This window comes from Sycon ciliatum, chromosome 2, assembly GCF_964019385.1.
Source record: "Sycon ciliatum chromosome 2, ocSycCili1.1, whole genome shotgun sequence".
In the NCBI taxonomy this organism is placed as follows: domain Eukaryota; kingdom Metazoa; phylum Porifera; class Calcarea; order Leucosolenida; family Sycettidae; genus Sycon; species Sycon ciliatum.
In genome coordinates, this window is record NC_088644.1 from 43,379,373 (window position 1) to 43,396,872 (window position 17,500).

Genomic DNA, 17,500 nt, shown 5'->3' on the forward strand with positions numbered 1-17,500 from the left:
GGTATGTATACTTCAAATAGAAAGTATATGAACCCTGGAACCAACCGTCAGGCGAAATAGCACGTCATAGTACATTTGAGATCAGCGGGAAGAAGATGACGACGTCCACTAATTTAGTATCTGTGCACACGAATCTGCTGTGTACGTGTGTGTGACTCTGTGTGTCAGCTATGATCTGTGGTTCCATGCCTAGCATGTACGTCTGAACCATCCTGCAAAGTTTGAATGACGTAGGTTGAGCGATCGCTCCGCGAAACATACTTTTTGAAATTCTCTTCATAGTATATCTTCCACCATTGAAATTTCGAATTTCTTCAAAAAAAGTGCTGAGAGGGGTGGCTTGCAACCTCGATATGGCTTGTTCCAGGCATGCTTTGGAGCCATCTTCTGTTGAAGTAGTGGCGGGGATCTGCCCTGCAACTGCTACAACAAAAAATGATTCGATCTGAGAAAGGGTGAGTCCGCGAATCTCGGTTGAATATTGAGTATTTCAAGCCTTTTCACGACGAAGATTGAGTTCTTTTTGGAGATGGACGTCGCGGCAAAAGACATGGTGTCCGACTTCTGGCGTCAGGTGAAGCCAGGGATCATTTGTCCAGTCAGGTCGGCAGCCTAACCGTCGGTAAGCTTGTGTTTGGATCTCGTTCTGCTCGATGTGGTAGATCACAAACAATTTGATATCGCACAAATTGATCTCAGCATCGTGCGTACGGTATTTTATATTCAGAAAATCCCAAAGTGTCTCTGTGTGGCCGTCCTATGCCACGAGAAACTCCAATCAGGCTCCTATGTCCTCTGCCTTCATGATTGAATGTCCACTTCGTTTGAACAACGAACACAACAATCGAGGACGGCTTTGCAATGAAAAATACAGCTACTAGTATACTGGAGCTGAAAAAAAGAAGAAAAAAACATGCTCAGGATGAGACTCGAGTACACGCATACTCTCCCAGCAGGTGAAACGCAAATTTTTGTGAAAAATGCGTGTCGCCGACTGACCAGTTATTTCGCCTGACGAAAGGTGGCAGGTACAACATTACACCTTCAAGCAGCCAAGCCTGTTGGCAACATACCCAACACAATCAGGCATAAGTGTACCTACCAACCGAACTAGCTGGCACACAAACACACACACACACACACACCACTAATGGCACTATTGGGCGAATTGTTTTATTCCAATCCTAATTAGCAACAGTACATGAAGGCATGGATGCAAGAAACACCCAATTTCCTAAAAAGAAGAAGAAAATAAAGAGAAAAAGAGTGAATGAAGTCTCACACACTGAAAAGCATAGAATAGAAACCACTGAAAAGCGATCAAATAGACCCACTCAAACATGGATAAAACACAGTCTGCACGTTTCCGCAGCAAATCAAAGCAAAACTTTCAACATACAACAAATCAACAACAAGAATGGATCCGGTTTGAATAGTGAGGTAATACATAAAGTCAGTCCATGTTAAACTTGAAGAACATTGACGGTCACAGTCAGGTCAAAAGATGAGCACGGGCCCGGCACTCCATGACGAAGCTATGAGCACCGCCACCAGCATGCCTCCTGACATAGGACGCACGGGCGCCACAAAGGCAGGTAATTTGCCACCGCACAAGGCACAAACTGATCCTCGAGCGCAAATGCCGCACAACCAGGGAATACGACAGGTCACAGTGATGGTCGTGAATTCCTGCAGCCAAAGTACGCAGGAAAATGGTGGCCTCTGTTGCACATGCCATTCGTGGCAAACACCAGGGGCGTGAACGATCCGTGATCAACCTTGTTGATACGTTCGGTGTAATGGTGCTTCTTCTGACGCTTGTGATCCGCCAATTGGCTCATTACTTGTGATCACGACAGCAAAAAGATGGCCTTGGGTGAGTAACCCTAACATCAAAAAGCGTTTTGCTGCCGCGACCAGAAGCCACAAGCCCGGACATCCACACGAGCGCCATTGGCAGTGTTGCCTGACAAAAGCCTCATCCTGCAATGGAGTAAGTGGGGGCTCAGTCTCCACCGGCGTCACACACCACCTCCGCCAGCGTGTCGGCAAAGAGGTCCCGTAACTGGTTATGGTGCTGAGTAGGATACCCTCCGCCAGGGCACGTGAATTCGTGATGAGTCGTCATGTCACGGCCACAGACGCACGATGAAGGCACACTACTCAGAGCTAAACCATAGCGCAGACACAAAGTGTCAAGAAAGCCGTTTTGTTGAGTACATTGTAACTTAATACGCTGCTTGTGGTTAAACCATGGGCGGTGTACCCAACCAAGTAGATACGCCACCGTCTTCATTCATGTTTCGACTTGAGAGCCTGAGTACATAAGGACTGGGCGGCACGAGCTAGAGCTGAACACAAAGTATTGGATGGTGCCTTGAACGTGGAGGCCATGCGTCGCCAGGCAACTGAATCCAGGCCAGAGGGACCTGCTGTGCCATTTGTTTATCAAGGCAATGCATGCAGGGTGATAGTGCAGTTTCAAATCTAATGTTATGTGTTGAAGAAAATAGGAAAAGTTACACATTTATAAACTAGCTCAATAGCGTAATAATTATAATAACTACAATAGACACTGTGAAGAAGAGGTTGGTGCGACTTCGGCGATAATAGGGGAAGAGTGTGTTGCTCCCTACATGGGAGCTTGTAGTTTTCCTAATTCTTGACTTTAATGGTTTGGAGGCAACAGCGTTGTGAATGGCGAACGGTCCTCAGCGCTTGTTCAGCACCTCCATGAGCGACACTGACTCATGCTGCTATCTGGTGTTCATGTGGTGTTTGTCGCGCTGGAAACGGAGCGTCTCTGTAGGTTTGTATCCCTGGTGATGTTTGTGCCTGGAGCCGAGCACTATAATTATAAGTGGTGCTCTTCAGGCACAATCTTCCTCAGCCTACTCAAGCTCAACTGATGAGGGGTGAATTTCCCGAAACACTGTGTATTGAGCAGGAAGTGGTGCTTTCTTGCAGGTTTGCCGAGTGGACGGCTCGATGGACTTCTCGTGTGCTCTGGATGGCAGTCGTGAGTCAGTCAAGTGAGAATTCAAGTCGCCAGGAAAACCGCGAGCTCCCATGTAGGGATCAACACACTCTTCCCCTACAATCGACACCCTTAGCAAAAAACGTTATGTTGTAACGGTATTACCGTAAGGGGAAAATAGCGAGATTTGGGTTCTAGTCTAAGGTCCAAGGTGGTATTTTCTAGAAACTCGTAACCTTTAGGAGCTCACACATTTTTTAGAGCTGTTTCTGACTAAGTTGTGGCTGCTGAAGACGATAAAAGTATCGGCAAGTCTGTACAGTTGTCCGTTTGTTAGATATAGCGATCTTCCGCTGCATACGGAAATTGTACATGTACTCGAACCCAGTCATTCTAGAGTATAGTGGGTTTCTGCATACAGAGTCCGTTTTAGTCTCCAGTTGGTGGCAGTCAGGGATCAGGAGGGTACGACTCCCTGGTGGCAATAAAACATCATTCAGCTGAATACATTTCATGCGAGTCTGTGGCATGGCTGTCAAACTTCGAGTTGTGTAATGTGGCGCTCAGTCCCTGATACAAATATAGTGTTTGTGCTACAAATAATGAAAAGTACATTGGCTGTGCCATGTACTCAAGCGCAGCAGCAACTACGTAGAATACAGTAGCACTGACTCTGAGCCGACATAATTAAAATACAAGTGAAAAGATAACCCGAAGCTATTTTCATGTCTGTCTCAAGCGGCGCAGCAGCAAAGAATAGCAAAGAGCAACCAAAATGATATACAAGTGACACAACCAAATTATTTACATATTCAGCAGTTTGCAAGCTTTGAAGTATTTACATATAGCAAAACAAAAAAACTCGGTTCATGACGCAGTAAACACATGCATCAGAGTTTTGCTCGCAATCCACAAGACAGCAGGATGAAGTAGGTCAATGCAGCTGTTGGATTTTAGTCGGTTGATGTCGTCATCATCATTGCAACAATCACTGTCAGCTCCATAGGAAAAGCCACTTGTACGGGCAAGTCAACATGCATATCATCAAACTAAAGTGATTGGGGAAATAATATCAAAATAAACAATTAAACACAAAAGCAATAAAACATTGGTCTTACTGTTTTGACCAGGTGGTGATCAGGGAAATCAACTCAAACTCTTCTCAAAATCAATTTGTGAATGATTGAACACACCAGCCTCAAATCGAGCACCTCATTATGGCGCGCTATCATAATTATAGCCACCAGTTGTGTGGGTGAGCGCATGCCGTGCGGTGAGTTCTGCTCCGCAAACACATGTATCCGGAGGGCCCACCAAACGGCGGCCGTATCGAATGCAGAGTGCATCCCTGAAGTAAGTCTTCTTCAGAACTGTTCCGTCCTGGAACCTGGGCACTACCGTAAGCCAAGATGAGAGTCCCTTCTCATCGCGGACCTCAACCAGAAGCTGCTGCTCCGGGTTTAGACTTGCCTTAATCTCCTGCTGGCAGCCATATTGTCCGTACTTAAGCTGACCGCGCAAGTTGTCGAGTGGCGCCAATGGCATCCAGCACCGGGTCTCTGCCAGTCAGCTGCAACTGCCAGCCGCATGTGCAATTGGCAGTGTGGATAAGCCATCATGAACTATGGACGACACTGGACCAGGGGACAACGCTGCACGAGTGCCATCTGCTGGGTCGCCCGCCACAGCCGGCACCGAACCAGGCAATAACGCGGCACACCGTAAGCCAACCGGGTCCCCCGCAGCATGCACACCATCCACCAGCCCTTGATGCAGATCCGGAGGGCTCTCATAGGTTCCCGTGAGCAGGAGCTGCACGAGTGGTTCGGTCGCTCGGATAGATGCAGCCAGTTCTCCCGGCGCGGTGCTCTCGATAACCGGGATAGCCAGACCACCAAATCGGAGGTTGAACACCATCCCTCAGCATGACCGGCAATAGGCACTCGTTCAGCTTCCTATCGAGCTCAGTCAACAGCCCAGGCGCGCACGGTGAGCAGCGCAGGTGATAAGCCCAGATCCCAGCCAAGCCTTTGGTGAATACAGCAAAGGCTGCCTGCAGTTGGGTCAGTGTCATACCAGAAAGGTCATGACTCATCTGAGGCCTTCTTCCACAGTTCTGGTTCTCTGCGGGATGCAGGCCGATGGAACTGCAACCGGTCGCCGAAGTGTTCCATGAGGCGTTGCTTCACCGCGAAGGAATTCTGAACATGACCAGTCAATCCTAGTTCGTTCAGGAATCGACGGTAACGTTTACATACTTCAGTCATATCTGTTGCGGAGTTACTCTGAGTCAGGGCACTAATTTCAATCCACTCACACAATTTCATGAATGCCTGCGCCTTCACATCACCAATCTGGGCCAGATCAGAATCCACTGCATCATTAGCAAGACGTTCTTTTTTACGTACAGTGAAAAACAGCTACGGTGATACTTGATCTCATTCGCTATACCATCCTGATTCAAGTTAGTTCGTTCAATATTCTAGCGTGGCTGCGTGTACCGGTACGAGCAGCAATCAGCAGACTAAACTCTGCCTCGTATGTGGCGCACTGAGTAAATTTCTCTGCCAAGCGCCTGTTCTGCACGTCAGGTTTATAATCCTGGCACACCACATACTTGCTCAGATCGTGCCTGTCCCCCTTCGGGTCTGCCTGCCTGATTCGGCTCCAAAACACTCTAGAGCAAGCTATTCTTCAAACGACTTACGTCAACATGGTCAAAGGTTTCTTGACGGACTCTGTATGCAGAAACCCACTACTAAAGTATACCCTAGAATGACTGGGTTCGAGTACATGTGCAATTTCCGTATGCAGCGGAAGATCGCCATACCTAACAAACGGACAACAGGCGATACTTTTATCGTCTTCAGTAGCCACAACTTAGTCAGAAACAGCTCTAAAAATTTGTGAGCTCCTACTTGCCACCAAACTTCTAAACTATGACTCTTTTTTCGAAATGGGACCGCGCACTATTCGACCTTTGGCAAGATGAACGCTAATTTTAGTACGCTGTTGCCAAAACGTATCGTTTGTCACAACGATAAATCAGCCCCCGTGTCGCGAAGCGATACTCTATGTCCTGCAACCGTACAAACACTTAAAGGGGAAGTATACCCTAAAATCAAATTTTCACCAGTTGTGGTCTTCGGGGTGCTGAGTCGAATGGTCTTGGTCCGAGGAAGCTGAGACGCTCCCTTCCTCCTTTATTCCCAATCGAACTCACGTACTTCCACCGAAACTGGGTGACTGCGCACTACTAGATGGGAATTTGTATGCAAAATGTCACTAAAAGCGCCATTTCGTTCTTATAAAAGCACGGATGACCGCGATTGGCCCATATGTTGTAGTCTTTTGGACGCTGAGTCGACTGGTTTTGGTCCGAAAAGGCTGCGATGCAGCGTTCCTCCTGTATTCCCAATCGAACATGGTTGAACAAGCGGTCACGTGCTCCTGCGTACACCAGTCACCTGGTCACCGTGCCTGCAGGGTACAACTTACTAGTCTGTTTGACCTTTTTTGGGTGCAGTCCTGTCACTCGAGTTGAACTCGAGTTGAACCTTGGTGTGAAAGTTGTCGCCTGCTGGCGTGGTGACCAGGTGATTTGGGCACCCAGGAGCACGTGACCGCTTCTTCAACCATGTTCGTTTGGGAATAAAGGAGGAACGCTGCATCGCAGCCTTTTCGGACCAAAACCAGTCGACTCAGCGTCCAAAAGACTACAACATATGGGCCAATCGCGGTCATCCGTGCTTTTATAAGAACGACATAGCACTTTCAGTGAGATTTTGCATACAAATCCCCATCGAGTAGGGCGCAGTCACCCAGTTTCGGTGGAAGTGCGCGGGTTCGATTGGGAAAAAAGGAGGAAGGGAGCGTCGCAGCTTCCTCGGACCAAGACCATTCGACTCAGCACCCAGAAGACTACAACTGGTGAAAATTTGATTTTAGGGTATACTTCCCCTTTAAGCTGTGTTCACAACTGGCACGTGTACGCGTGAAACCACGCGTTTGTGCGTATTTTTGCTGGCTTTTGGGGCGCCATGCGTACGGAAACGCGCCGAAATGGAAATTCCAACAAGTTGGAATTTTCAGCGCGTATTTTCAGCGCGAATTGCGGGTTTTTTTGTGAACGCCTGAACGCGCGTTCAGGCACGCATGACCCGCAAGCGTACCGCGTCCACGCGCCAGTTGTGAACACAGATTTATGCTTACACTCCCAGCCTGTGTGTTGTTTACAGCCAGCTCGTGCATGTTTGTCCCCTGCATGCTGCATATATTGGCTGCATCCTCTTTAGACTTCTAGATTTGCACCCTTGCTGCATGCGCTGCAGGACCCTCCGATCCAGCTCTGACCTATTGTACTGTCCATACATAGCACCATCCGTGTTTAGCATGCATTTCCCATGCATGGATTGCACGTGCCAGAAGTGGTGCGCGCTTGACACCTGTCTTGTCTCTCCTGGTCTTTTACTTTACTTTTAGAACAGACAGAAGAGAAGAAACAAGTAGTATCTATTCTAGGCTCTCTCCCCCCCCCCCCCCTCTCTCTCTCTAACGAAGTTTACTGTTGATATCTCTACAAGTACAAGATTGCAAACAAAGTATTTACGTCTATTGAATCTGAGTGCAGTATTTATTGAAGTCAAGAACCAAGTGTTTCTTTCGAAGTATCTACTATTCTTGTGGGTCGACCGGCAGCCCACACCCCATATCGTTTTTACGCTGCAGCTTTAACGCTATTTGGGTGATCAAGGTACGAGTACTGTAAAAAATAGCGTTACCGTTGTTTGCTAAGGGTGTCTATTGTAGCTTGGTAGAATGCACTTGTATCTGTCTGGGAGTAAGCTATTTCCGTTATGTATCTATTTGTGTTTATGAGCTAAAGTTTCTTTGTTTTCTTAGCCTTTACGGATGGCACACACTTTTATCGACCACTATCGATCGATAAGTTCTACATTTTCAAATAATTTCAAACTATCGTAACTTGGTCAATTCTCAGTCATTTGGAGAGAACAAAACATGTAGGAAGAAGAGAAATCTCTTAGCTGTCGTCTCGAACAATCCTTGTAGCGATAACTAAAAGAATTAGAAACAAGACAGGACCCCTCGCTATGCTTTGTTTTTACTGAGGTCGTCATGTGACCGATAATCGTTTTTGCAAAGACGTTTCTATCAGTTCGAATAACACACTTGATGACTTCGGTAAAAACAAAGCATAACGAGGGCTCTAGGGCTTTCAAGCCATCTCGTTGAAAGCATAGACCAATAATAATAATATGTTATTATTATCACTACCCCTCACATGGTCGCAGGTACCCATATGTCCGTTCGCACAACAATCACACATTTGTTTGGAGACAGCATGTTTCTTGCCGAACTTGGACACTCTGTGTACTGCTTGACCCTGCTGAGTCCCTAACTACATCTTAGCGCAATTCGAAATTGCTCTAGCATCCAGACGTGCGTGGTTGAAGGGAAAGGAAGGTCAGGGAGAATAATAATAATAATAATACACAATTTTATAACCGCAATCAATAAAACTAGCTGAACCGACATTTGTGTACTTTATTCATGCAATGTAAAAAACGGTGGAGACGATGTGCAATGAAACGATGAAAATATGAAGAAATGGTGTAGGGAAAAAAATATGGATTCAAACAAGTTTATTATTTTTTTCCCTACACCATTTCTTCATATTTTCATCGTTTCATTGCACATCGTCTCCACCGTTTTTTACATTGCATGAATAAAGTACACAAATGTCGGTTCAGCTAGTTTTATTGATTGCGGTTATAAAATTGTGTTCTCCTCGCCGTGTGTTTAAATACTACACAAGAGAGAGATTGGAAGCTTTGTTACAACTCTGAGTTTCACGTATTACTACGATCATTGTAGGCATGCAAGAAACCATACTAAGCACACGGAAAGAATAGACAACCAGCCATTGTGTCTCTCAGATTCTTCATCTGTAAAACCAGCTCAACAGCAGCATATGGCCAAGAGCATTACGCAATGCCCTGTTGCGCTGACTGTGCACATCAGTACTACAGCCGTGATGTACAATGCATGACTACCACATTACCCCCTTCCCTAAGAAAAAAAAATGTCTGCAAATGCAAACCTGTTTGAGAAAAAAAGGAGAGAAAAAAAAGAAAAAAGGAGAAAATTGCAGACAAGAAAAGAACAATAAAATCGCAAAGGAAACGAGCAAGAATCAATTCAAAGCAACAAATTCGATACACCCTGGCACTGACGGGGTCAACTCACTGAAGATACATCAAACGTGTACCACGATACAAGCAAAACAAACCAAACCAGCAACTAAATCGCAAATTGGCGTAGTTATGCAACATGGTCAGTCAAAATGAAGATATTACATCAACGCACCAGCAGCTTTCTCAGTGAGCTTGACAGTGCGGCCAGCGCGGGTTACATAGCCCTTGCGATAGAGCGAGCCAGACTGGGCATCGGGCCGTGGTAGGCGTGATTGATGACGTGATTGGTCACTGGACTCGGGATGAATCTGAGCATCAGCCTCTTTAATCTCAGATTCCACTCCTGCTTCACACGGAGCAGTAGGCGTAGCAGGTGGCACATCTGCATTAGGTGCCGAGGATTTCACTTCTGACTCTGTAGCTGGCTGGGGATCTGGCGTCGGAACTGGCTGGAGATCCAAAGACCGAGAAGAGGTGGCAGTTGATGACGCAGGTGAAGCATGTTCTCGCACATGCTGCCGATTTCGTAGCAGTATCCGCCTGCCATCAGTGACGCCGACTTGTCTGCCATATTTCTCCACAACACGCCAAGGGGTAGTTGGGTCGGAATAGCCATCCTGCAACACTACCATTGTGCCGGGACGCAGCATAGGCAACTGGCGGACACCGCGGCGACTATCATGCGAGACTGCCATGTCAGCTTTGGCGCGAATCTGATGAGAAGCATTCACAATGCGTGGGGTAGAATGGTGAGGTAGATGGGTGCGAACCATGCGACCAAAGAAAGCCTCATTGGGTGACATGCCCAGCATTCGGTGCACTGAGTTGCGAATATCAAAGAGAACTTGTTGCAAACGGCGTTGCAAAGACAGGGACGGTCGTAGAGATTGAATTCTCTCTTTGACGACTCGATGAAGACGTTCCACCATACCATTAGATCTGGGGTAGCGTGGGCTTGATCGATTGTGCTGGATACCCAACCGCTGCAGGAACTGGGCCATTTCGGTTGAGGCAAACTGGGGGCCATTGTCGGACACCAACACGCTAGGCAGGCCGAACCTCGCGAACACTTCCATTAGCCGGTCAATGACAGCTGCGGTTGTGGTAGCTGACAAGGGAAGTAGTTCCGGATAGCGTGAACCGTAGTCAACGATGGATAATACTTGTTGACCCTCAATACACACCAGATCAACCGCCAGTTTCTGCCACAATTCTTCAATTTCTGATGGCAACAGCTCTTGTGCGGGGTTTGTATGACGGCGCCAACACTCCGAACACTGCTCGGCGAACTTGTCGGCATCTTTAGACATGCCGGTCCACCATACTCGTCGTCGCAAAGCATCCTTGAATATGTCCCGACCTGGATGACCTTCATGGGCCAACTGCAGTACGGCATGTCGGAGAGCCTCTGGTATTACACAGCGGTTACCGAAAAGCAGGATGCCGTCAGTGGTCGTGAGCTGATATCGGATAAGGTAGTATGGCTCTTCAGCGGGTGTGACTTGTGACCATGATTGCATCAAGAAGCGCTGCTGTATGCTGCGCAACAGTGGGTCATCACTAACTTGTTAGTCGCCTTGGCGATATCGTCGATATTGACTGGGCACTCTTCCAAGACCAGGCCAATGAACTCAGCCATTGAGCGGGCTTCTTCAAGTGAGGCAGTTGAGTCTTGGACAGGCGCTCTTGAAAATGTGTCTTCACACACCAACTGCTTCCCAGGTGCATGTGACAACGTGTACTGGTATGGCATGAGCGACCATCCAGCGCCGCAGCCGTGGTGGTACTTCGTCAAACGGCTTCTGGACGATTGAGATCAGGGGCTTGTGGTCGGTCACAACTTGAACAGATCTCCCCAGGACGTACTGTCAGAATCGAGTCAGAGAGAATACGATACCAAGCATCTCGCGCTCCAACTGGGAATAGCGGGATTCAACATCGGACAATGAACGGCTGGCGCAGGTGACAGGTAACCAAGTGCCTCTCTTGTCTTGCTGCCACAGAATAGCACCCAGATCAAGTGGAGATGCGACACATGTTACCTTGGTTGGGACGTCCAAGGATGGCTTAAAGTACGCTAAGCACTCTAGCGACGAGGCCACGGCTGTCTTCGCATCGGTGAATGCGGCTGTCAGCTCATCATCAACGACGAACGGTTGTCGCTGAGCCAGTTTACTCAGCGGCTCAGTTGTCTGTGAGAGCTGCGGTATAAATTTACCAAGGTACGTCACCATACCAAGGAAACGACGTACATCTGTCAACGTCTGCGGCAGCTGCAACTGTTGGATTGCCAGCAGCTTGTCACCGTCAGGACGCGCACCATCCTTGCTCAGCCAGTGTCCCAAGTACTTGATTTCTGACTGGCGTACGGGACACTTCTCCCAGTTTAAAGGGGAAAAAAATTCACGGTTCGCGTGAGACTCGGCCAAAGGCCCAGTTTTCCGCATCCGCAGGAACGCCACCAACCTCTTGGATCAAGGCGCAGATGCAGCTCCTAAGCGGTGGGAGGTGAGTAGATCAGACCCACCACAAAGTGGTCAAAGACCGAAATCCCATTCACTGCATCCATGTTTCCCTCGTGCCAGGCCACGAGTTCCCAATTAACTGTGGGTCGCAGCACGGCTGGAAAAAATCCTTCCGCTTCCAAGCAGGACTTGAACCTGGTACACTCTGTTTCTCAATCATGGTCTTAGACCATCCCACTATGCCTGCCTGCTTAAAGGGGAAGTATACCCTAAAATCAAATTTTCACCAGTTGTAGTCTTCTGGGTCCTGAGTCGAATGGTCTTGGTCCGAGGAAGCTGAGACGCTCCCTTCCTACTTGAATCCCAATCGAACTCACGCACTTCCACCGAAACTGGGTGACTGCGCCCTACTAGATGGGGATTTGTATGCAAAATGTCACTAAAAGCGCCATTTCGTTCTTATAAAAGCACGGATGACCGCGATTGGCCCATATGTTGTAGTCTTTTGGACGCTGAGTCGACTGGTTTTGGTCCGAAAAGGCTGCGATGCAGCGTTCCTCCTTTATTCCCAATCGAACATGGTTGAACAAGCGGTCACGTGCTCCTGGGTGCCCAAATCACCTGGTCACCGCGCCAGCAGGCGACAACTTTCACACCAAGGTTCAACTCGAGTTCAACTCGAGTGACAGGACTGCACCCAAAAAAGGTCAAACAGGCTAGTAAGTTGTACCCTGCAGGCACGGTGACCAGGTGACTGGTGTACGCAGGAGCACGTGACCGCTTGTTCAACCATGTTCGATTGGGAATAAAGGAGGAACGCTGCATCGCAGCCTTTTCGGACCAAAACCAGTCGACTCAGCGTCCAAAAGACTACAACATATGGGCCAATCGCGGTCATCCGTGCTTTTATAAGAACGAAATGGCGCTTTTAGTGACATTTTGCATACAAATCCCCATCTAGTAGGGCGCAGCCACCCAGTTTCGGTGGAAGTGCACGAGTTCGATTGGGATTCAAGTAGGAAGGGAGCATCTCAGCTTCCTCGGACCAAGACCATTCGACTCAGCACCCCGAAGACTACAACTGGTGAAAATTTGATTTTAGGGTATACTTCCCCTTTAAGCGCAGGTTGGCTTCGCTCAAACGACGGAGTACGGCAGCCATGCGCTCGTCGTGTTCCTGTCGGTTGCGGGCATAGATGAGAATGTCATCAATATACACAACGACTCCAGGCAGGCCGGCAAGGATGTCAGACACCACGCGTTGAAATATCTCCTGTGCGCAAGCAATGCCAAACGGGAGTCTCTTGAATCTGAAGAGGCGTTTATGGCCAGCTCTCTGTCTGGCTCGCTTTACTGGATTCTACTATTTCTAGACTGTATTCTTCAGGCTCACTTCAGGCTCAACTCGCATTGCAAACTTCCTTGTTATTGTGTTTCCAACTAACTAACTACTACAGAAGAAGACTACTGAAGACTAGCCGAAAGGGAAAGGCACCTGCGTCTTATAACAGCAGGGCAACATAAAGGCACAGTAGGCCGAGCAGGGCGGCATAAAAGGCACAGCAGGCCGAGCAGGGCGGCATAAAAGGCACATGTGAAACCAGAGACCCGGACCCGTCGAGCATGCAAATGAGGGCCGCTCTATCGCCTGACATGAATGCATACAAACCAGTATACATGACCATGCGTGCACAGCTTGTGAGTGGCGAAAGTGGTGGACGGACGAGATTCATCGGCCAAAGGGAGCTGGTGAAAGCCAGATTCAGCATCCAGGACGGAGAACACTGTTGCACCGTCCAGCTGCGCATTGATTTCGTCAACGGTGGGAAGTAGGTGACGCTCCCGGACTACGCCCTTGTTTAGCACGCGGTAGTCCACGCAGAGACGCAAAGCACCGCTCGATTTCCTGACCGGCACCAACGGTGAGACCCACGGAGTAGCTTCTCGCACTGGCTCGATTATGTCATGCTTCACCAGACGATCCAACTCCTTGGCAATTTCATCCCGGATGCTGAAAGCGTGCCGACGGGGTGGGAGTGCTGTTGGAGTGGTGTCAGGGTCCACTGTGATAGAGATGGGCGTCACGTTCACCACATTGACTTCAGCAGAGGTCAGCAACTCCAGTTCGGAGATGATGTCCTGGCCATACAGGATTTGGCGGCCAGACGCGACTGGGACAACAAAACAACTACATATGATGCTGCGTGATCCAACAGAGACCGTCACACCAGCCATACCGAGTGTCGAGATAACGCCACCATTGTACGCTTTCAAGATTCGATCACTCTTTCGCGTTGGCTGGACAACATCATCGGTTAGCACTGATCGGGTAGCACCTGTATCCAGTAGTCCTTCACAGGGACGGCCGTTGACGATCAGCGTCTTACGAAACAATTGCTGGTGCTGAGAAGTATCTACTGAGAATGCGTAATCACAGAAATAGTTGGCGTCATCCTCCTCCACCTGTTCGGATGTCATGCGCGCATTATCAGACTTGCGCGACAGGCATACTGTTGTAAAGTGGCCGACTTTCGAGCAGTTGCCACAAGTAGAATCCGCTGCAGGGCAATGCTGCTTGCCTCTTGGATGCGAGCGGCCACAGTACTTGCACTTCCCAAACTTCTTGTGCGCAGAGGCAGGCTGGGAGTGTGAAACACGGTGAATTTGAGAGAATGAATTCGACAATGGAGTAGCTGCAGCGTCACCATAAAGCTTGCTGTCCGTGATAGAGGACTCGAGTGCCACAGCTTTGCTCACAGCATTGGCTAGTGTCAACTTTGACTCTTTGAGTGAAGCAGTGAAGTCGACAATGGAGCGCTTCTTAGTCACACATAAATTGAGGGACACACGCCGGCCCTTCCCGTTGGCGGTACTGAGCTCCAAGGGCTCGGACCCTGCGCCCACATTCTCCGGGAGGAGATCCTCCAGCTCAATATATTCGCCGCGTGTGATCTTTTCAAGCAACTTACGCGGGACCGTGGGAACAACAGAGCTGGACTCACGAGTGTTCGCCATGGGCGCTGCGATTGGAGGCAGCGCGGGTTGCATGAGGGAAATGTCCATGGGGTCGGAGTCGACCTGCGGCGGGTGATGGGTGACGGTGTTGGACGCGGTTTGGACCACATCTGCCACTGAGGGGACCGCCGCCCGATCATGGCCGTCCGGATCCTGGCGAGCTGAAATTCGTTCCTCAAGGCGCTCGACTCGAGCCAGCAGGGGGTGCAGGGTCGTCGACACGGCCGCCGTAACGGAACGTGAATTTAGGCCAGTTGTGAATAAGCTGGGCGGCTGGGGAACGGCGGACGGGATATCGTCCTGCTCCGCACGGGCATTGCCGGAACGATCCGCACGGGCATTGCCGGATTGATCGGCCGCATGGTACGCAGGGGCTCAATTTGGAGTGTCGGCATACGGGGACGACGAGGCGCGCCTGCGACTGGAACGCCTGGGTCCGGGCGCGGGAGCCGACTGCTTACGTGCACGGGGCATCTCCGTGAGCTATGGTAAACCTTGAGATTGAGGTTGAGAAAGAAATCCACTGCCAATGCGGACACAGCAAGAACTGAAATCAGGAACAGTGGACTTCGGAGAACAATGAGCGCGTGAGAGTTTGTTGGGAACAGAGCATGCGCCTTCTGTGTTAACATATTTTCGCGAGTGCGCAAAAAATCATATAATAATAATAATAATATTTTTTCTTCAGACTTTTCCCGTTTGTCTCTTTCCCTCAAACCAGTTAATATTTTATGACTTGGGGCTCCCCGCGTGCTAGTTTGTACGTGAAGTGTGTGGGTTACAGTGAGGGCTGCGTCCCACCCGCCTGTGTGGATTCACAGGAAGTGTGAGTTACGAAGTCTGAAGAAAATGTTGAACGGCCTCTGCTGGGATGACGACTACACCATAGCTCAGTGGTTAGAGCATCGCTGGCTTCAAGCGAAGGTCCCTGGTTCGAGTCCTGGTGGTGACAGTCAATTTTTTCTTCAGACTTTTCCCGTTTGTCTCTTTCCCTCAAACCAGTTAATATTTTATGACTTGGGGCTCCCCGCGTGCTAGTTTGTACGTGAAGTGTGTGGGTTACAGTGAGGGCTGCGTCCCACCTGCCTGTGTGGATTCACAGGAAGTGTGAGTTACGAAGTCTGAAGAAAATGTTGAACGGCCTCTGCTGGGATGACGACTACACCATAGCTCAGTGGTTAGAGCATCGCTGGCTTCAAGCGAAGGTCCCTGGTTCGAGTCCTGGTGGTGACAGTCAATTTTTTCTTCAGACTTTTCCCGTTTGTCTCTTTCCCTCAAACCAGTTAATATTTTATGACTTGGGGCTCCCCGCGTGCTAGTTTGTACGTGAAGTGTGTGGGTTACAGTGAGGGCTGCGTCCCACCCGCCTGTGTGGATTCACAGGAAGTGTGAGTCACGAAGTCTGAAGAAAATGTTGAACGGCCTCTGCTGGGATGACGACTACACCATAGCTCAGTGGTTAGAGCATCGCTGGCTTCAAGCGAAGGTCCCTGGTTCGAGTCCTGGTGGTGACAGTCAATTTTTTCTTCAGACTTTTCCCGTTTGTCTCTTTCCCTCAAACCAGTTAATATTTTATGACTTGGGGCTCCCCGCGTGCTAGTTTGTACGTGAAGTGTGTGGGTTACAGTGAGGGCTGCGTCCCACCCACCTGTGTGGATTCACAGGAAGTGTGAGTTACGAAGTCTGAAGAAAATGTTGAACGGCCTCTGCTGGGATGACGACTACACCATAGCTCAGTGGTTAGAGCATCGCTGGCTTCAAGCGAAGGTCCCTGGTTCGAGTCCTGGTGGTGACAGTCAATTTTTTCTTCAGACTTTTCCCGTTTGTCTCTTTCCCTCAAACCAGTTAAAATAATAATAATAACAATAATACAACCCGGCGTCTTTGCCAGCTAAAAAGAGGTGAGTGATGGATACTACACGACCACGAGGTCGGCCAAATGCCAGTGAGGCTCCAGAGTCCATTTTGTCTTGCAGAGATGCAGGCGCCTGACATACATGTATATGGTAGCAAACGCATGCACATACCTATATATGGTAGACCAACAGGACACCTGAACCCCAGATGCCTCCCTAGCCCTCATACATGCCAACCGTCCAGGGTTTCCCGGGACAGTCCAGGGAATAGGGTGTTTGTCCCGGGGTCCAGGAAAGTCCAGGGACTGAGATGGAACTTTTGAAATCGAAGTTCTCCTTCTTTATGACGCTTTTTCAGTGTTTCCTCGAACTTGTAGATCCATTGTAAGTGCACACAGCACGTAGTAGACAACAAACCCCATGTGGAACTGCAACTGATCGTCGGTATAACGGTAGTCAACAGAAAGTTTACTTGTGCAGTTACAGCTCAATGCAATGACATCCCTTTTGATTGTGCAGCAGTCATGAAAAATACATCTGCTAATGATGGATGCGCTAAAAAAATTGGTGTCGAGGGAAACGGACCAAATCAAGGGAATTCAGCCTCATTGTCCAGGGAATTCAAGCCTCCAGGTTGGCATGTCTGGGGGTACGTAGCCCCAGGGAAGCCTCTGGGGTTCAGGTGTCCTCTTGGCCCAACCCAATGCACCTTAGAATAGATACAGTCGAATGGGCTTGCATATCTATATGTAACCATTCTAACTGTTCATATTGTGTTTGTGTGTGTGACTATGCACAGCTGAACTGGATGACATCATTTCAACATGCTATGTTAAACTCCGTCGACTGAGAATCTTCTTCTGCGGCAAGTACGGTACTGGAAAGTCCAATCTGATTCGAGTTATTCTTGGCGACGAGTTCCAATCTAATAAAGACAGCACAGAAGGCGTGGACGTCAGGCGAACCCTTGCT

At 48.9% G+C, this 17,500-nt stretch overlaps 1 protein-coding gene across 1 annotated transcript in view; it reads left to right on the forward strand.

The window, feature by feature from the left end:
- Window positions 1–17,500, forward strand: part of LOC135810209 (uncharacterized) — a 31,364-nt gene that overhangs the window by 5,758 nt on the left and 8,106 nt on the right. Inside the window, exon 4 of the mRNA XM_065323679.1 lies at window positions 17,328–17,500. This exon is cut by the window's right edge and continues 2,484 nt beyond it. Within this exon, the coding sequence (XP_065179751.1) occupies window positions 17,328–17,500 (173 nt within the window). The remainder of the gene's footprint in view (window positions 1–17,327) is intronic.